This window comes from Danio aesculapii, chromosome 24 (assembly GCF_903798145.1).
Source record: "Danio aesculapii chromosome 24, fDanAes4.1, whole genome shotgun sequence".
Lineage (NCBI taxonomy): Eukaryota > Metazoa > Chordata > Actinopteri > Cypriniformes > Danionidae > Danio > Danio aesculapii.
The window spans coordinates 26,932,951-26,954,909 of record NC_079458.1 but is presented as its reverse complement, the minus strand read 5'-3'; the positions used below and the strand labels follow the sequence as shown (position 1 = coordinate 26,954,909).

The following is a 21,959-nucleotide window of genomic DNA, read 5'->3' as shown; positions in this document are numbered from 1 at the left end:
TGTTCTCAGGGCGTCTGACCTTGGCAAGGATGGGGTTTCAGGAGCGAGCTATAATGATGGCTGATTGCCGGGGAATGGTAGAGAATGGACAGAAGATAGAGGGAGGTAGATGAGAGGAAAGGAGAAGTGAGGAGCAGAGAAATAGAAAGGACGGAGGAGAAGAGGCCACGTAATTGCAGCACTCGTGGGTCTGAGCCTCCCGTCGGCACACATCAGTACATCAGGAGGGGTGTGTCGAAGAGCGGCGGGCGAGTGGGAGAGAAAGCGGGGGTAAAAGATGGACAAGTAAGGGCACGGTACAGTCTAGAGAGAGCTTGAGGAGAAGCAGGAAAGAGTGAGAGAGGGGAAAGGGGAGAGTGATGAAAGTTAGGAATGGGAGAGCTGGAGGAGACAGAGGTGAGTCGTCCATACACCGAGACAGTAAATTGGCGTTGGCTGAATACTGGGCTGTAGCGTGTAATTACTGCTGTAAGACTCTGGGTCGGGGGTCCGGGCAGACCCTTACAGCCACTCTGTCTGAGAGATGGGAGAAAGAAAGACTGCTAAAACCAAGGTGGTCTGGAATACCCGGAGAAAACGGTCTGGTAGAACTGCCTCAATGGCAGTTAGTGAGGTGGAGCAGGGCCGTCTGGATTAATTTTGCCTAGGATCATTAGCAACACAGGCTCATTGGAAATATGAGCTTGAGCCTATATTTTTTGGTGAAACCACAAAAAGTACTTCAACACAAATTTGACTGAAGTTTCTAGATAAAATGAACTCTAAAATGAACAACCTTTGCTCCTTTTTACACTAATGATATTCACATAGCATGGTTTCAGCTGCACTCATTCTTCCATGCCCAGTGGCAGTACTAGCTTAAATGGCACCCTGGGCAAATCACCCAATACACCCCCCTCAAATGTTGTTTTATCCAATTGGGATATTTAAAATATTTATATTTATATTAAAAATAATTGTATTATTAATATTATTATTATACAATTATTATTCTAAATAAATAACAGAAAGCAATCCTAAATGTAACTGGAAAACATTGTAAAGACAAAACTGGAGTGATATGCTAAGATCACAAGAAATTTTTTGCATGAATAATAATTATGACTTCTATAGAATACAAAAAATATATGTTTTATAGAATTATCTGTTTATCTTAGACCCGACTCAAGGCCGAGAATTAAAGTCTTCCCTCCCTCCCTGACTCTATCCCTCCTTTCTGCTTCATAGCCATGCTTAGTCAAAATAAGATTATTATCATATCATAAGCTTCAGTTTTTCAAAAATTATTATCATATCATAAGCTTCAGTTGCAAAACTCTCTGCGTGTCGACACCTCGTGTCATAAAAGTAACAGAAAAGGCCTTTACTCCGGTTTCACAGCGCATGAGCTGCGCATTTTTATCCATGTGTATGTAAACAAGAGCAGGAGCAGCGTGTGAGGTGCGCGGGAATGGTTTTCTATGCGCATGTGTCAGTTTGCTTTCACCAGTGTTGTTTTGGTAGCACATAGAGAATAACAAACTTGCGCATGCAAAAAATGTCAAATGTGAATGGTCCCTAACGTCTTTATTCTGGGATTACCATTCTAAATGAATACTTTTGCATTAAGTAAATTGTATTTCTCAAAGCTTACTGGGGCACGTTTTTTTTTTTAATCTCCCTGGGGCCGTGGGGCTGTGACACATGTTTACATGTGACAAATTGTAAAAATAGACTTAAAAAAAAACTATATCCTACTTAATAATAATAATTATTATTATTATTTTTATAATATAATATTATTATTATTATCATTATGATTAATATTATTAATATTATTATTAAAGTAGGAGTTTTTAAATTTCCTAATAAATATAAAATTTCATTTTATAATAAATAGCCTCATTATTTATTTATTTATTTATTTATATGATTTATATATGATATTAGAATACGTATTAGCTTTTGTAAGTGATTTTATGTTTTAGAATAGAATATGTAATGTGCAACTTTTTAATAATATTAGTAAAGCAAACATATGCCCTATATGTGCCATTTACATATATTTCAATTAATATGGAAAACGAGCGCATGTTTTTATCAAAACTAATATTGGATTTTATTTTAAATGCGTTGTTTGTGTAAAACAATATAACCTGCATAAAGAAATGATGGGGTTCTTCTCTAAAGAAGTAGTTACTCCACCCCGTTTAGAGCATCATTTTACATTTTACTCTATAACTACACTACATCATTCTTTTCCCAAACGATGCATCATACTATGATAGTTCAGCCATGAATTACATCGTTGTTTGAGCAACGCACCCCTGGGTGATTGCTCTTATTGCCCATGCCTAAATCCACCACTGTCCATGGCAGAGCGCCACCACACAATTAATTCCCGCCAACTTATCCACATTACAGCTTCCTATTCAAAACCTTCAGTTATTGCTGTTTTTATTTATCTTTTATTTTTTTTATAGCAGATTATAATTACACTAAAATGTATTAAAATGTAAGTGAATCATAACAGAGCAAACTTTTCTGCAATCGTACATTGTAAAATCCAAAAAGTTAAGGTAACTCCGATTGCAACAAACCATTAAGTTCAAAAGCTAATCCTAATGAGTACTTTTGAGTGAACTTTGAGTAAACAAAGCAATTTGAGCACAGTAAAACCCAATAAATGAAGAGAACTCAAACCAACTGAGTGCTGTAAAACCCAGTAAGTTAAGGCAACTCAAACCGTTTGAGCAAACCGATTGCTACAAACCATTTGAGTAAAAAAAAACGAATCTATATGAGTACTGTGAACTTACTCCATTTAAGTTGAAGTAATGAGGTATTTAATTAACTCATTACCTTCAACACTGAATTTAAAACTTTTTTTCAAATGAGTAGAATTAACTTTCAGTCAATTTTGAGTTAACTATCTATTCCATTTGATAAAGTTGACTGTTGGGTTTTACAGTGTAGTAGTGCGTTATTTGTTTAACCCTTTAAGGTTACATGCTGACTAACTGACTTACTGACAAGGCAGTGCGATGTGTGAGACAGGCAAACATGACACAGCTTTCAGTTATGATGAACACAGTTTCCATAATTATACTTTTTATTTAAGATAAAGGTCTATACAATGACTTAATCTTGCTGGAGTTTATGGCCGTTTCACTTTACTACAGGACGCATCAATGTTCTGTAGGTCTATAGTGTATATGCACACAGACTTTTAAATTCAGTCCACCAGCTCCAGGGCTTCCGGTTCATTGTCATCCCATACAAAATCGATAAGTTTAAGATCTGACTTCTTTAAAAAACAGCCATCTTCACTGCCTGGGTGAGATACGATAAAAAGTGGGTCTCGAACCAAACAAGAAGCACTGCATTAAATTATATTTTTCCATGCCATGTCTTTAAAATATGGAAATTAATTTTACCCCAGTATTGATTTAACAACCAAATAGATGCTTAAGTCAATTTAACTGATTATATTTAAGTTATATTACAACATCGATGCTAAAAGAAACCTTATGAAATTGAAAATAGTCACATAGAGCTTTCACTTGAAGTTCATCATTGGCTGAAAAACACTAGCTGTGCATCAGCTGTACAACTCACTATACAGAAATGCACTAAATCGCACTTCACCAGCTTATTGAGAGCGAACAAGAAAATCTGCACTAGAGCAGCGTATATTTGAGGGCGTGCAATAATTTTTGTGAGATTCGCATGCTCGTATTACATGAACGTGATCTCTACTTATAATACTGCACTCACGAAATTTGTGTAAAAGGCCTAACACCAGAGCTGGAAAAATCCTTGAGAAAACACTGCATAGAAATATTATTTATGAATAAAAAAAATATTTTAGTGGAGTTCTTTGTGCACCAACAAATTGGGGGTGGCATGGTGGCGCAGTGGGTAGCGCTGTCGCCTCACAGCAAGAAAGTCGCTGGTTTAAGCCTCGGCTTGGTCAATTGGCAGTTTTGTGTAGAGTTTGCATGTTCTCCCCATGTTCACATGCGGTATAGGTAAATTGAATAAGCTAAATTGTCTGTAGTGTATGTGTGTGAATAAGTTTGTGTGGGTGTTTGATGTGTTGCAGCTGGAAGGGGCATCCGCTGCGTAAAACATAAGCTGGATAGGTTGGCGGTTCATTCCACTGTGACGACCCCTGATTAATAAAGGGATTAAGCAAAAAAGAAAATGAATGAATGAATGAATGAATGAATGAATGCATCATTGGGCAACTTTCTGGTATGGTCAGTTTGCTCAGTTACTTACTTTGTACTCAGATTCGAGAGCAGTGAAGCTTGGTTCCACAAAAGAAATGTAAAATCAAGGTAAAATTATGTGGTTGCGATGGAAATGTTTGTTTTTGAAAATGTTATTGGTTGTGTTTAGGCAAGGGTTTAGGTCAGTTGTTCACTGATCTGTATGACAAACCAGTTTTTCCTGTGGACGTGTACAAAAAGAATGTGTACTAACATGTATAACCAGAAAAATCCTACACTCAAAAATAAAGATACAAAACCTGTCACTGTGATGGGACCTTTTCAAAAGGTATACTTTTGTACCTATCAGGTCCAAATTTGTACCTTAAAAGTACAAATTAGTACCTAAATTGTGCTAACGGGAACCTTTAAAAAGTACAAAAGTGGACTATTAAGGTACCACCCCAGTGCAGGTTTTGTATCTTTATCTCTGGCCATGTAAGTAATGTATTTCAGATTTGGAAAAATATAGACAGTGCCCTCCAGTGGATTTGTGATATGAAATGTGCAACAAAACATTATTAGTATAGATATTAGTATACAGTATTAGTGCTAGATATTTAAAATTTCACAAAAATATAGGCAGATGTACGTATTTTCAAATTGCCAGAGTTAGAGGTTAGTCAACTTCACTACTCAAATTGTGGGATATAATAGGCAGTGACTATCCTTTCAAAGCTTTTTTCAACATAGTTTATTTATTTTATTTAAAATGTTTATTTAATTAAAAACATGAGTAGAAATAAAGAAAATATGTTTCCAGCATTGCGGTGTAGTTTTGGGTAACCATCTAAACCTTGTCCCTCCTCTAAGACTTCATACACTGACAAACACACAGGGCATCTCCCTGCGCCCTTATTGTTTTTCCTGTTTCTCTATCTGTCTGCCCTGGAACCATGGAAGCAGACATAGTGGCAAGGTCAAGGTCTGTTATAGTAGCTTATAGTGGTATGACATGCTGGAAGAGAGACAGAACAGATATAAATAATAGCTACTAGACTGCATTTTAAGATGTTTGCAACTAATTATAATTAACCAAAGCACAAAAAAAGACAATAATATTTTCCATTCCAAGGCTGTGATTCAAACCCATAACCTAATTAACAATTTATTAAAAATATATATGTGTTTATATGTGCATTTATATGTGCACCTGCTCCAGACATTACATATCATACATATATGATGTCATATTATTTAACTGAACTGTTGTATAAATCATTAAGTTAATATATATTATATTATATTATATTATATTATATTATATTATATTATATTATATTATATTATATTATATTATATTATATTATATTATATTATATTATATTATATTATAGACACAACTTTGTCACCAAAACTCCAGTGCATTTTCAACAGACAGTCTTTTCTGAATGAATCAGCGTTTTTGAATGAATCATGTAAACCAGTGATTGAATTGCTCATTCGTGAAGAGGGCTTTATGAACAAAACCTAATGACTCACTCATCAAAAATGTAGTCACACACTTGCAGTGTGAGTTTTTTATCTAGAGTCTTATTTTATTAAAATAAAAACAATTATCCATATTAATAAAGAAAAATGACAGGGACGGTTCACCCAATAATTGGAAATTACCATAATTTATGGATTCACCTCATGTCAAATTTCAAAAGCAAATCTGAAGTCTATTTGATGCTTTTCTAGTCAACAAAATGCTGATTAATTTGTATTTAAGCGGTACATATATAAATCTAATGTGTGATTAAATTGCTAGTAACAAGAATAATTAATCATCACAGTTTTAGCTAACAAACTAAAAAAAAAGTATAATCACATACCAGTCCTATTATTTGCATATTTTACAATTATACCATCTTTTGTTTACATATGTAGGTTGTTTATTGCTATAATGTTACAAAACATTTCTGTTTAAATCAATTTTGTTGTTTTTTTATTAATTTTCTTTAAAGTTCTGATAAAAATACAATAAAAATAAAATTTCCAGAGCATCAAATCACCATAATAGAATGATTTCAATGTCGCACTGAAGATCGCCTGCTTAAATGCTTTGATCTTTATGGATACAATATATTTAAAGAAATTATAATAATAAAATATCAGTAAAAAATGTTAATTATAATTTTATTATGACGTTATTAAGTATTTTAAATAATTTCCAAAATATTGAAACATTTGTGTATTTGTTTTTTTTTTTTTTTGTATGCTTAAACTAAAAGTTCTTAGTTTAATGTGGCCGGCCACATTTCTTTGCACTGCCAAAGGAAAGCACACACATACATGTGGAGCTGCTGTAACACAACTTGTGACAACATGAGTGTGTCTACTGTCTATGTGCCTACATCAGTGCGCCTGACTGTGTGTGCGCGGATGGTCTGCCCTGCTCCCCTTTCTCTCTCTCTCTGTGCCACAGATCAGTGTGTGCGTGTGGCTCAGGGCTGATGTAAGCCAGTGGAGTGGCAAATTACAGCAGACCTACAGCTGTAGGCTGACATTATGATTAATTTGATCAGTAATTTCTCCTGTTTTTCATTTTAATCGCTGTGACCATTCTGCTGTGGCAGGTCTCTCAGATCTAATTAAGATCAATTCCGGTGTAACCGGCTTGCCCACCGAGTCACCCCCTCCTCCTCAAATCCCCGAGTCCCTTCAGCGTGGAGAAACCCTGCTGCTCCAATCAATCAGCACCTGCAAATCCAGCCACCCTGCTAATCAGCCAATTAACACACTTAGGCAAATTTCATAATCTCTGCCGTCTGGTTGTCGTCACAATAGCCTGCCTCTACCTCCCCTAGCTTTTTTTTGGACTGGCTTTCGGATTGAGAGTTTGTTGGGAAGTAAAGCAATCATTTTTTTCTTTTAAACTGACTAGGGGAGATTTTGATGGTCCTGAAATATTTCAGTACCAGTGCAGAGGAATAACTAAATAAAAGTAGCAAAGGTAGTAATAGTTTGCACAAAAATGAAAATCCTGTCATCATTACAATCCTGTATGACTTTCCGTATTTCTTCTGCAGAAAATGAAAGAAGATATTTAGATATTTTGTAATTGTTATTTCATAAGGTGAAAATAAAAGTCAACCAGGGGTGCGTTTCCCAAACAATAACGTAACTCGCGGCTGAACTATAATAGTACGATGCATTGGTTGGAAAAAGAATGATGTAGTGATGAGTGTTTCCCAAAACCCGTGGTTTCTCTGTCGCAGATCCATCATTTGAACCACCTTAGTTATTACGTAAAACGCCTATAATGATGCTCTAAACGGGGTAGAGTAACTACTTTTTTAGAGAAGAACCCCATAATTTCTTTGTGCAGATTATATTCTTTTGCATAAACAACGCATTTGATCCCATCCAATATTATATTACTATCCAAATCCAATATTAGTTTTGATAAAAACATTTTCCATATCAATTGAAATATATGTAAATGGCACATATAGGGCCTATGTTTGCTTTACAATTATTATTGAGAACATTCCATATTCTATTCTAAAACATAAAATCACTTTCAAAAGCTAACATGTATTCTAATCTCATATATAAATCATATAAATAAATAAATAAATAATGAGTCTATTTAATAAGAAATTAAATTTATTTATCATTTAGTAGGAAATGAAAAAAATCATACTTTAATAATAATATTAAGGATGATGATTTTTTTTTTTAAGTCTACTATTACAATTTGACCCATGCAAAACACTGCAGAAATGTTCTAACCAACAGGCCCATGTCACATACAGTACAGAAATTTAATAAATAACCTACTATAAATTAAAAACATTAACGTATGCTGTTTTTGTTTTCACAGACTTTGGAGACGTAACATAAATTTTATTATTTTAAATTATAGGTCACCTACAGCTTTCGTCATGAAGCTGTGTTCAAAATGACATCAATGTTTTCAAAGTGCACTGCGAAGGGAGCGCAATTGTAAACATGAAGATCGCTAAAACTGAACTGTAAAAAAAAAGTTTGAAAGCAAATTACACCTAAGAGAGATGAATTTAATGTTTTTTTTTATTTTTAATCATTCCAAGTTTAAATTTCAGAAATCTCTAAATGAATAGGGCATAGGGGGGATAAGTGGGAATAGAACACAGCCAGGAAATATGTTTCTAACTACAGCTATAGAGGTGTAGTTGCAAGTGCACAAGTTTATGATGCAGTTTGCATCATAAAGTTGTGTTCATTGGAATGTTCATTAGAAATTATGGATTTGGGAAACAGCAAATCAACAAACTATGTTTGTAACGACGCAAATGTGACCTTAGTTGGCTAACGTGGTTTTGGGAAACACACCCCTGGTTTGAAACAACACTATGAAAAAAGTTATTATAATAAGACATCTTTTGTCTCAACCGATTCGTATGTTATCACTCGATTGAATGAACATCAGTGGTTATCAGCTGATAGATATCTAGATAGCTGACAGAAGGGCCAGTAGGGGCCCTGTTATCATTCATCCACATGGTTAATGAGCTATAGATCACATGCGGCTGTGGCCGGAAGTTAACAATAATTATTTATTAAATTTCCCATTAATGGTATTGTGTTAATGGAAATGTGGATGGTAATACAAAAATTATTTTACCGCTTCAGTATACTTACCTCAAAGAAGACCTATTTCTTGCCATTGCTCGCTCTTCTCACTGAAGGGACACCCGGAGGAAACCCACATGAACACGGGGAGAACATGCAAATTCCACACAGATATGCCAAATGACATAGCCTAGGCTTAAACCAGCGACCTTCTTGCTGTGAGGCGATCGTGCTACCCACTGTGCCACCGTGACGCTCCAAATAAGATTTATATATTAATTATTTAACTGGATTCAATAAAATTAGCTAATCTTTGTTGAAAACATTTCCAAAGTGATAACTGACACCAGTTTTGTCTGATTTCAATAGAACAAAGAAAAGCACAAGTCTTTACTGATATCAGTGTAAAAACATCACAGTCTAAGAGAAGTCTTAGTAGAAAATCATAAATTCCAACTGTCTAAAGGAATTGGGGGTCACGGACTTACAAAAAACCCCTTGTCTGAACTTTTGACCAAATAAAGAAAAAGACGAGACAAGAAAAATGAGAGAAAGAGAGAGACGCAGAGGGAGAGAGAGTGTAGACGATGAGCACTTAGCTTCGTACACTGGACACTCTGACTGTGGTATTATCAGAGTGGGATGCTAACACGCTGTCATGTTGTCAGTTCAGCAACAGAAGGCCTCTATCTGGGCCTTTAGGTGTCTTCAGATAATAGGAGACCTGTCTGCCCTCCCTTACCAAAATGATTACACCCAAAGACAGAAATGGGAGGCAAGAGAAACCGAGAGGGCGGGGTGGTACCTGTGTGGCCAAAAGGGATAATTACGACAAACCCTGGAAATACACACATTCCCAAAATCCTCTAGTTGTCCACAGTGTCTAACTGAGATTCTCCCTAAAGGCTACTAACAGCACTCTGTTGAGGTATGCTGTAACTTTCTCAAGGAGACGTAGACATAAGCCCAATTATGGACTCCAGTCCCTCGGGAGAGACAGCCTGCAAACCCCACACACAATCACATTGGTTAAGTGGTAATGTGGACCCCCGTGAAGCGGGAACTTCAAACCCCTCCTGAATTCTGACACTCACACACATGCACACTTATCGCTCTGTTTTTCTCACTCTTACGCACAGTGAAGAGCTGGGTAATGACGTTGCAGTCTCCGCTGACACTTTCTCCATGGAATAACAAGGAGGTTGCACATGACTCTTAGCAGGAAAATCTAATCACGGACCCTTGGGATAATGAAACCAGACAGAAGAGCTAAAAAAAAAGTCCCTAGAAAAGCTGTCCTAACATACGGTGAAAGGTGTTTCTCAAGGCTTTGTCTAGTGTGTTCTTACAGTTAGTGAAAACTTTGGGTACAAGTATTTTGCCTGCTCAAAGAACACATATTTATTCAGAATAGATTGACTTGTTAGGAAGACACTCTCTAATTTATAGTTTATTCATGTATTATTACTCTCAATAAACATTTCTAGATAATTTTATTCATAGTATACATACATACACTCACCAGCCACTTTATTAGGTACACCTTAGTAGTACCGAGTTGGACCCACTTAATCCTTTGTAGCATAGATTCAACAAGGTACTATAAATATTCCTCACAGATTAGAGTCCATATTGAGATAATAGAATCACGCAGTTGTTGCAGATTTGTCGGAATCTCCCATTCCACCACATCCCAAAGGTGCTTTACTGGATTGAGGTCTGGTGACTGTGGAGGCCATTCGAGTACAGTGAACTCATTGTTATGTTCAAGAAACCAGTCTGAGATGATTTGCGCTTTATGACTTCATGGCGTATAATCCTGCTGGAAATAACCATCAGAAGATGGGTACACTGTGGTCATAAAGGGATGGACATGGTCAGCAACAATAATCAGGTAGGCTGTGGCATTGACACAATGTTCAATTGGTACTAAATGGGCCCAAAATGTGCCAAGAATATATCCCCCACAACATTACACCACCACCACCAGCCTGAACCATTGATACAAGGCAGGATAAATCCGCTCTTTCATGTTGTTGATGTCAAATTCTTACCCTACCATCCGAATGTCGCAGCAGAAATCAAGACTCATTAGACCAGGCAACGTTTTTCCTTCTATGTCTTCTATTGTCCAATTTTGGTGAAACTGTGTGAATTGTAGCCTCAGTTTCCTGTTCTTAGCTGACAAAAATGGTGCCCGGTGTTGTCTTCTGCTGCTGTAGCCCATCTGCCTTAAGGTTGGACGTGTTGTGCGTTCAGAGCGTTCAGAGATGCTCTTTTGCATATCTCAGTTGTAACGAGTTGTTATTTGAGTTACTGTTGCCTTTCTGAATATTAAATTGTCTTAAAATATGACAGTTATGGCAATCAATATATCAAACTTTCAATATTTATTTTATTCATTAAACTTATTATTTTTTTTTAATTTTGACTTTTACTGTTTTGACTAGCTGCTTATATATCATCCTATATGGCTCACTTCTCTATTTAGGACAATTCATAAACCACCTGATTAATTCTGCATTCACTGATGCTGACAACAACATGCATCCAAGCCCAGCTCTTGAAGACCCCACTGTCAACCTACCCCCCCCCCCCCCACCATTTACTCTATTCTACCTCTGATACACCTGAATCATCAGAAGGGCTTGCCGATAACTTGACAGATCAAATCAGGTGGGCTACAACTATAAATGAAGAAATATATGGCTGGCCTTTCCTAAGGAATCCCTTAGAAACCACTAGTTCTGGGCTCTGGAGACTATTAAGTGTGGGGCCCCATAGGGTCCAGCTGGTGAGTATACAGGCCAGGCAGAGGGACAGAAGGTGAAATAAATGACTAAACTGATGGCAGCCATAAAGGGGGGAAGGGGAAGTGGGGTTGTGGTTCAGCACAGAGCAATAAGGGCTGTGACGCTGATGAATGCGGGGAAGGACGGTGAGGCGACCCTGGCCTCTTTCAAACCGAAATGAAACCACTGGGACATGTAGGGAGGAGGGCATGTTATTAGTGACCGACTCAGACAGCCAGATGAGAAGAGGAAGAGGAGGTTCATAGGCGCAGATGGACAGAGAGAGGAAGAAATGTAAAGATCATTAATGCTTGCCATTTAAAACATGAGTTGTGTGAAACTTTCAGTTTGTGAGGGTTTGGTAACATTTAACTTTGCAGATTGGTTTTGATAAATTATGAGTATAAAACTCTTATTTTGAGAACGTTTTTCATTCGGAAGATTACATTTTCAAAGCTGAATTTTTTTTTTCTAAAATCAAACAAAAAGTGCTCAGGGGTAGCTTAAATAATGTGTCGGTGCTCTTTGGGCAAAGGATTCATCAGAATAAACAGCAAAAATCACTTAAAAAATGTGGAAAAAATACAAAAAAGTCTATTCACATGGCTAATCCTTAAAAAACCTATGCCTTTGCCGAAAAAAATAAAAGCTTTGTAATATATTTTCCACATTTTTTCAGTGCGTTGGACTGATTATTGAAGTTTTTTTACTTAACCCTTTTCACCCTGACCATAATTTAGAACACATCTCCTTAAATTGTGACAGTTTTATCATGTGACACAACGCAGGTTCGATGATTTATGCATGTATTTTGATAATTTTTTCCCTTTTCTGTACATGTACTTTCTGTACATGTACTGATAATACTAACAATGATCATATTATCTGATCTATGATGGATGCCACCATGTTAGCCTGCAGTGCAGTGGAGAGATTAAACACAGCAAAAAAATGCTTTTCTTACTTAGATTTATTTGTCATTTTTCTAGGCAACATAATGTCTTGATTTCAGGAATAATACGGCAATATAAAGTGAGTTTTTCCTTAAAACAAGCAAATTAATCTGCCGATGAGGTAAGCAAAATAATCTTGTTTTTCCTTTTGACATAATATTATTTTGCTTTCCCCGCTGGCAGATTATTTTGCTTGTTTTAAGGAAAAACTCACTTCATTTTGGCATTATATTCCTTAAACAAGACAATATGTTTTTCTTATCTAGAAAATTCTTCTCGATTTTAGAATTTTTAGACATTTGGACTAGAAACAACACAAAAAAATCTAAGTAAGAAAAGCCTTTTTTGCAGTGAAGCTGCTGGATTAACAAATTGTTATTTCATCAACTTCTCTCAAAATATATTAAACAAGTGGCTGTTGGGAGAAGAACAGAGTAAATGTTCTAAAAAATGTGTATCTGATGTCCATTTATGGCCTGTTTCCACTGAGTGGTACGGTACGGTACTGTACGGTTCGGTATGCATTTACGGCCATTTCCACTGTCAATAGGTACCAAAAAGCAAACCATACCATACCACTTTTTGGGTACCCTTTTGAAAGGTTACCTAGCACAACAAAAGGGTACCAAAAGGCGAAGCCAGACGCACAGTTGAATGCTGTTGGTTTACAGAAATAGGCCAATAGCTTATGCAGAAGCAGAAAAATCAAAACAAAGGAAGCAGCATTTTTAAATACACAGCCAAGACATTACGCTGTAATAATATATACAAATATTAATAAGCAATGGTCAACCCGAGCTAAAACAGACCTTGTCATCATCTTGATGTACAGCCACAAAGCCAAGAAGAACAAAATATGCTGTGTCCTGTTGTTGTTTTACTAAAAGCGTGAGCAGTTTCACTTTCTCCAGAGAGCTCGTGATTGCTCGTCTGCATGTCTATATTTGAAATAACAAACTTCTTGAGCTGATGATCATAATGTGGATGTGATCATTAAAGTGCTTCTGACATCCGATCCATTCCGAAACAGACAAACATGAATGAAGCACGAAAAAACAAAGGAGAAGCCAGAAAAAAAACAAAGGAGCAAATGATTGTTTCAGCAACTTAAAACATGAACAAACTGCCATGTTTAACTATTATCATCACCTTTTGGACTATTATAAACTCGGAATGACGGAATTACTTTCCGAGAGGCTACATGTGCTGGTGAAAATTGAAAATACAGATGAGAGGTTTGCACTGACTGTGGGCTTTATGTTGCGTTTTGTTTTTGAACCCAAATAAGGACTAAATGTATGCTGTGTGTATTTTTTCTGTAATTGGTAGCATTTCAGAGACTTGAAGGGTCTGTATGTGTACCTGTACCGACCCGTACTGTACCGTGTACTGTACTGTACCACTCAGTAAAAACGGGCCATTAAAATAATTATTATAGTCTCCACTGTCTCCATAAACATCAGTATTTATTTTATAAACCATAATTTGCTAGTACTTACGTGTATTTAAATGTCTGAAATCCAAAATAAACATTATTTGTTTAAAAAACATGTAAAAATTGTGATGTATGACAAGTGTTTCAAACCAGCCATCAGCAGATTTGAATTTAGCAGCTAATCACATTCATCTTTCTAATCACACTGGCGCGATAACAAGCTTCAAGGAACAGACAAAACCGATCACACCGGTGTGATTGTACGCATCAAAGGGTTGATAAAAACGCCAGATCATTGACAATTTTATATGATATGACCCGTTTAAAAGACACAAGTTAACTAAAGCAACAGCAATTCATGTGTGCCATCTGTGGAGTTTGTTTCAATAGTATAAGCCTGCATGACAATAACAGATAACAAAATAAAACATCAACAAACTCATCTTAGCTAGTCATCATAGTGCTAGACATATGGTGCTTTGGACTCCCAAATGCAAGATCTTATTTGCAAGAGATAAAATATGTTGAAAACGAATCTGGTTCAATCCGCTGCATACACTATACATTTTCACGACATGTCAATAAGTGATTATCATAAAATTGTTTCAAATCGGGTTACAGCAAAAGCATCATTACTTGTAATTCAATATTCCACAGCTCTTCATTTCCAATAATAGTCTGCTGCTGTCGCTAGCAAGATGGCTGGGATAAAGTCTTAACAATAAACTTTCAATTTTCATTCTTTTTTTCCAGGGACAGGCTTGGCAAACGGGCACCTCCTCCAGAAACAATATTTGTAATATCCAAGATTTCCCCAGACAGATTCAATCATTCAATTGAATTACTGCCCCATTCTCTAACATTCATCCCAGACCTCATCTCACTCCAGAGCTCCATTCTTCCAGACATGTTGTGAATAATGTAGAAGAATGAGTTCTTTAAGTGAGGCGACATCATATTTAGGGGTCATTACATTGAGCCGATCGGTCTCGACTGCCCCCGTGCCATGCAGCACTCCGGAGCTGCTCCCATCACCAGTCAACTTATATTACAGCTTTAAATAACTTCACTTTTAGTGTGTAAACAAGAGTTGAACCGGGTGAGGAGCAGCAATACTACGAAGGTTGCTGGCTACGGCTGTCTGGAAATATGAGGTATTTATTTTGATATGACATGAAAGATTTTCTTCTTCCTTTTTCAAAACTACATTGCATTATGGAAGCAGAAAAATGCAGTTATCAGAAATGGGAAGTGGGTTTTCCTTTTTTATTTTTATGCTATAAACTGTGAACCTGGACTACAGTTTTTTTAGTTTTTTTTTAAATTGACATTTTTATGTCACCTGAAATCTGCAAAATTAAGCTTTCCATTGATCTATGCTTTGATCGGACAATATTTGGCAGATAATATTTGAATCTGGAATCTAAGGGTTGAAAAAATCTAAATATTGGTAAAATTGAGTTTCGGTTTATTTACAGTGGGAAATATCGTCATGGAATATAATATTTACTTAACAATCTAATAATTCTTGGCATAAACAACAAATCAATAATTTAATAACAGTGTATTTTTGTTTATTGACAAAAATATATCCATGCAAAGTGAGGTGTTGTGGTCCAGGGTCACAAAAAATTAAAGTAATTAAATAAAATAAAATTCATGCAAATGAAGAATGAAAAATAACGGAAATTAATCATTTGTTACATTGCACTTACTGTCTAGATACATGTTGTCACATTGTACTTATGCTTGCTTAAATACATGTATGTAATCACATATGTAATTGCTTTCAGTAATTAAATTTTTAATTAAACTATTGACCATCCCTTACACCTTAACCCACCTAAAACCTACCCATGCTACCAAACCTGTCCCTACTTCTACCCGTATTCCAAATCCAGTGCTCTGCAATCCATTATGAACACATAAAGTACATTGTATTTATCAACCCAGGCTCATTCTGATTACGTACCCTTACATTATATACATTTCTGGAGATCACCAAATACTCCCCAGGAGCTAAGTTTTTCTGCAGTTTTTGTTTTTGCGTATCCACCAGAGACTACTGCGCTACATTTTTTAAAAACTGAAATTTCCCTCACGAGTGCCATTCGTGCCTGCATTTCATCACGTAAATTCACCAGAGGCTGCTGTTGACTGACTGACTGACCGACCGACTGATCAATCCCCTCACCCACCCACTTTCCTAAACCCAACCGACTGTTTTGAAAAGCAATCCAGAAAAAGAAAAGCCATCGCCTGATATTTACCACGCTTTCAGATTTTACCACATTCTCTTCTTTTATGTACTTGTTTATTTTATTTTTTGGATTTTGTTTTTGTCTTACCCGCTTTTTGAAACCGTTCTTCGCCGGACTCGAACCCCTTCGTCACGGTCAACTCTGCTCTGCGTCTCAAATCCTCTGATGTACACGATGAGCCACTGGACAAACTTGTAACTGCGGAAAAGCTGTCTATTCTGAGGTAAGTGGTCAGCTGGTAAGCGCGAAAAGGAGCAGCATCATACCATACCATAGTGTTCGTTTTAAAGATGAAATGCAGCCAAAAATACTTCAGGCTACATAATTCGAGATCTCAAGAAATGTATTTAGGGTTATGTTTTCAGAATGAGCCAACGTTAGTATTTGTATTTTGATGTTAGTACATAGCAGTTAAGGACACTTAATATAAAATTGTATGAAAATAACATAGTGTTATTACGGTGTTTATTAAATTCACCCCATCACTTTAATGTTGTAAAAGTGTTTTTGAATCTTACCTGAAGTGGCAGAGGTGGTGTGACAGGTGATGGCAAGCTGCGAGCCGGTGACTGGTTTTGCCTGTGAGGAGGCGGAGACTGGGGAGGCTGAGCTGAGCTATGATTGGAGGGGGTACAGGCGGGGACGGGGCCTGGAGAAGGTCCAGACACTTGTGATTGGATTGGAGGAGTCAGCTGATGATGGCTGGGGGGCTGGAGATGTGTCGGGCCGCAGAGCTGTTGGTGCTGCTCTCGCTCTCGTTGTTGGTCTCTTTCACGCTGCTCTCGTTCTCGTTCTCGTTCTCGTTGCTCTCGTTCTCGTTCTCGCTCTCGTTCACGTTCCCTCTGTTGCTGCTGCTGCTGCTGTTGCTGATGATGATGATGCTGTTGCTGGTGATGCTGGAGCTGTTGGAGCTGCTGGAGATGCTGGAGCTGAGAGTTTAGGGATGAGGTAGCTGTGATGGAACAAAGAAAAAGAAAGATTTTTTTCGTAATCCTTTCCAAGAACATAAAAAGGCCAATTTAAGTCGCCTTCAATCAGGTACAAGCATCAGGATGTACTTAATCACAAAAAACAAACTGAAATAAGCCCTTGTTTTGCTCAGTGGTATGGTATTTGTACCACTTAGTACTTTCTTATTCCCAAATTGCAGAACAATCACTGATTGCTGGCTATTATTTATTGGTACATTGTAATTATAAAAGAGCTCAAGCAGCAGAAGACTAAGAAGAATCAGACGTAAGAGCTAAAAAAAAGATGTTATACTTTTTGAGGTCAAAGAACTTTCTCGTCTTGAGGACTCTTAGATGTCATTTAAAGTAATTTCCTGCACCTCTTAAAAAGTGCTTCTGTGCCCTTTAAAATGTATGGGTAAGAGGAAAACGGACATTTGTGGCAATGTAACAAATCGATGACAAATCGTTCACTGAAAGATGAAAATGCAGTATTAATTTAACTATAAACTTGAAAATTTTTGGTTTGTTCTTTTTTTGTGTGCCATAAATGTAGACTTTTTTTTGTACAACTTTGTCAGATACATTGAAAAATACACAGCAAAATCCTTCTGTGTAATAAGTCTGGCAGAAATAAGGCCAAGCAGGTTGGTAATAAGTAAAGTTGCTGTTTGTGGAGTTGCTTAATGATCCTTTGCTGAGATTTTGAGAGATTCATGGTGTTTTATTTCAGATGATTTTATCTAAGGCTGTAATCGAAGTCAGTTGTAGTTTTGTTTCTCTTCTGTGTTTCTGCTTACAAACAGCATGTGATCATCAGTGCTCAATCAACCCTTAATCAATACTTTAACTGTCTCATTAACTTTAACTCGGCTGCCGAGTAACTTTAACTCAATTTAGAGAGGGACCAAATAATATCTGTAAGTTGTACTCAGAGGATTTGGCTGTGTAGATACTCATTTTGATTTATTGTGCTTAGGTAATGTTGAAATAAACATTAATCGAGATTCACATGCATTAACGAGATATAAATAAATGCTTCAAATGTAATTTTCATTATTAATGTGAAATGTCTTACTGTTACATATTTTTGATTTAAGTATAAATAAATAACAGTTTTTTGTTATTCGATAAAATAACTATGTTGTTCAATAACAGTTAAAAAGAATCCAAGATGTAAATAAAATATAAGTATCTGAAAAATTATATCATTGGTAACACTTTAGTTTGTCACAATGCTATAACTACTGGCTTATTACCTTGTTAATTTTAAGATATTAACTTAATCGATATAAACAAAGATAAAATGATATAAACTTGAAGTTAAAAATATTCAAAGAGGATTCCTTGGCTTTACTAATTTTTTTAAGTTAAGTGGTTTATTTATTAATTTAATTAAACACATTCAAACAAACAAATCAAGTTGAACATCACTAAATTTGATTTGTTTGTTTATATTCAACCCATATATATATATTTATTTGCAACAATATAGCAGAAATCATTCTTTAAAGTATAATCTTATTCTGCATCCCTAATCATACCCAAAACCTCTATCCAATTTTTACCTTACTAACAGCTAATTAGTAGTTTAATAAACAGCTAATTAGTAGTTTATTAAGCTAGGAGAGTTCGTTAATGATTTGTTAATGCTGTGAATTGTATCTTAAAATAAAGTGTTAACAAATATTTAAATCTACAAAGTATAAAAATAAAATAAAAGAGCAGTGAAATACAAGATTTTTACTTTTTATGGTTTTCAAAAGAACTGTTATCATCACAAGGCTATATTTATGTGATCACACCTTCAAAACAGCAAAACACTGTATTCACAAAGCCTTTTCCTATTATTATTAGTTTAAAAATGTTTAGTTTTAATAGAATCTTTTGTAACAAGTCTTCACAGCCATTTGTGGACAATTTAGTCCTTGCAACTTAAACATCTTGCTACCTTAAACTTTAAGCGGTATATACTGTACATTCTATTACAGAAAATAAAACACATTTTTCTTTTCAGTGTAAAATGCACATTCCTTATTTAAAAACTGATAAAAGTGGAATACAAAAAGTGGCTACAGAAAGAGTTTTTCTTGTCTCCTGAATGGAATAAATATCACTTATGTGAGCTGAAGAATAAGAAAGCAATAGAGATGAACTGGCTCGCCAGATGCTGTTCTTTGATCAGATAAACAAGTTAACACCAAAAAAGACCTTTACATTGAGCTAACAAAATGGCCTGGGTTATACTCACACAGTGATATAAGCCTCTTTTGTTCACATGTTCATGTCGAAATCAACCTTTTCTTGCACATATTGAAGAACAACTCACATAACAGAAAAAAACAACCCAAATTATCCATATAGCCGGAATAAAAGATTGAAAACATGTTGCTAACGTACGAGAATGAATCAATGTGACCTTCTCTTCCTCTCTGTGAGAGTCAGTCAGACTGATGCCTGACCTCTGCTCAACGTTCTGATAATGAACTCTTCGCTGCAAGGTCATCAAACACAGACGCTTTTTTCTACACTGCACTTCAACCCAAAATGTCACGCACGTTTTATGGCCACCATTATTTGGGAGTTATAACATAAATAAAGCTACAGTGATGTTTTCCTTTGGTGGCACTGAGATGGTATCACACTGTAATATCTCAATATTTTAATCTGTGTAGGAGTTGAATCCACACTGTGTTTGAGACTGACATTACTAACAGTTTTATTCTATGTTTTTGAGATTTTTTTCCTTGCAAAACTTTAATTCCTTTATTTATCAGTGGTTGCCACAACAGAACGAACTGCCAACTTATCCAGCATATGTTTTATACAGTGGATGCCATTCCAGCTGCAGCCCATCACTGGGAAACACCCATACACTCATTCACACACATACACTACGGACTTACACTATGTCACTATGGACTTTATCTTACCCAATTCACCTATACCACATGTCTTTGGAGTTGTGGGTTAAACCGGAGCACCTGGAGGAAACACACGCAAACATGGAGAGAACATGCAAACTACACACAGAAATGCCAACTGACCCAGCCGAGGTTTGAACCAGCGACCTTCTTGCTGTGAAGCGATCGTGCTAACCACTGTGTCACCATGATGCCCTGGTTATTTACATAATTATTCCAATTATATATTTAATCATACATATACATTACAGTATACATTTTTAATATGTGTATATACACAGATTAGAATTTTTAAAATTCAAATTACTTTATCCATTTTTCATTATATATAAATTTATATCATTTTTATCAGTAATATTTACTGAGCAGCAAATCAGCATATTACAGTGATTTCTGAATGTAGTCTAGATTAATGATGATTTAAAGACGCTTCAGTAAAATCACAAAAAATAAACTACGCAAACACACACACACACACACACACACACACACACACACACACACACACACACACACACACACACACACACACACACACACACACACACACACATATATATATATATATATATATATATATATATATATATATATATATATATATATATATATCCAGCATATGTTTTACGCAGCGGATGCCCTTCCAGTTGCAACCCATCATTGGAGAACACACATACACACTCATTCACACACGTACACTACAGACAATTTAGCTTAACGAATTCACCTATAGCGCATGGCTTTGGACAGTGGGGTGAACCGCAGCATCCGGAGGAAACCCACATGAACACGGGGAGAACATGCAAACGCCACACAGAAACGCCAACTGACCCAGTCAAGGCTCACACCAGCGACCTTCTTGCCATGACGCGAAGGTACTCACTGTGCCACCGTGCAGCCCCCACTATATATATATATATATATATATATATATATATATATATATACTGTCATTTTTTATAGCAAATTACATTAGTGTCTCTTATATTGTTAAATTAACGCAGACATCCTGATTACAGCAAATTACTGTAAAAATGGCTATATCTTTTGCAGGTTAGTTATAGGAATTCAAACACTATTAATATTGTTTTCAACATAGAAATTAATATACATCAACTTTTATGCTAGTACAGACACTTTTTTAATATTTAAAGATATTTACAAAATTACTGTTATTATGAAGTACCTCACAGTAATTTACTGTGAATTTACATACAGTACCTTACTGTGAAAGTAATGCAAATATTAGAAAGTAATGCTTGCGTTATGTAATGCTGGAATAGTTGCCGGTTTGTTCCGCTGTGATAAATAAAGGGACTAAGACAAAGGAAAATGGATGATATATACACTGACTGACTGACTGACTGACTGACTGAAAATATAGAATATATCATTAACACACCATAGCTTGCTAATATTAGTAATAATTTGAAGTTTTGGGTGTTTTTCTTTTGTAATCGCAGTAAGCCATCCCAAAAAAATAAATCATGAACTGAACAGTGGATCGATGCTCAGCTACAAAAGTGCTTCTTGTAATGTATCATCAAGCATGTGTTTGCACACAGTGTACTTGACAAGCAGTGTCCATAATTAATTGATGCAGATGAATAATTAAAACCAGGAGATTTTTTTTTTTTTCTGAAGATAACTAAGAAAATACATTGGTGCTGACATGTCTTTGATTAGTCTGGCTACTCGTGCATCACAACTGGACAGGCAGTGGAGGTTTTGATGCACCCCAAGCCCTCTCTCCCCTACTCAGAGAAGAAGGGAAAAAAGAAACAGAGCGTCTCTCGACCAGTAAACAGCCCACTTTTACATTTCTTCAATCGCCTGACACGTTGACACC

General features: G+C 36.0%; 1 protein-coding gene across 1 annotated transcript in view; it reads right to left on the bottom strand.

Annotated features, from left to right (window-relative positions):
* Window positions 1-21,959, bottom strand: part of pou6f2 (POU class 6 homeobox 2) — a 200,640-nt gene that overhangs the window by 77,436 nt on the left and 101,245 nt on the right. The window contains exon 4 of the mRNA XM_056451160.1: window positions 16,755-17,188. Within this exon, the coding sequence (XP_056307135.1) occupies window positions 16,755-17,188 (434 nt within the window). The remainder of the gene's footprint in view (window positions 1-16,754; window positions 17,189-21,959) is intronic.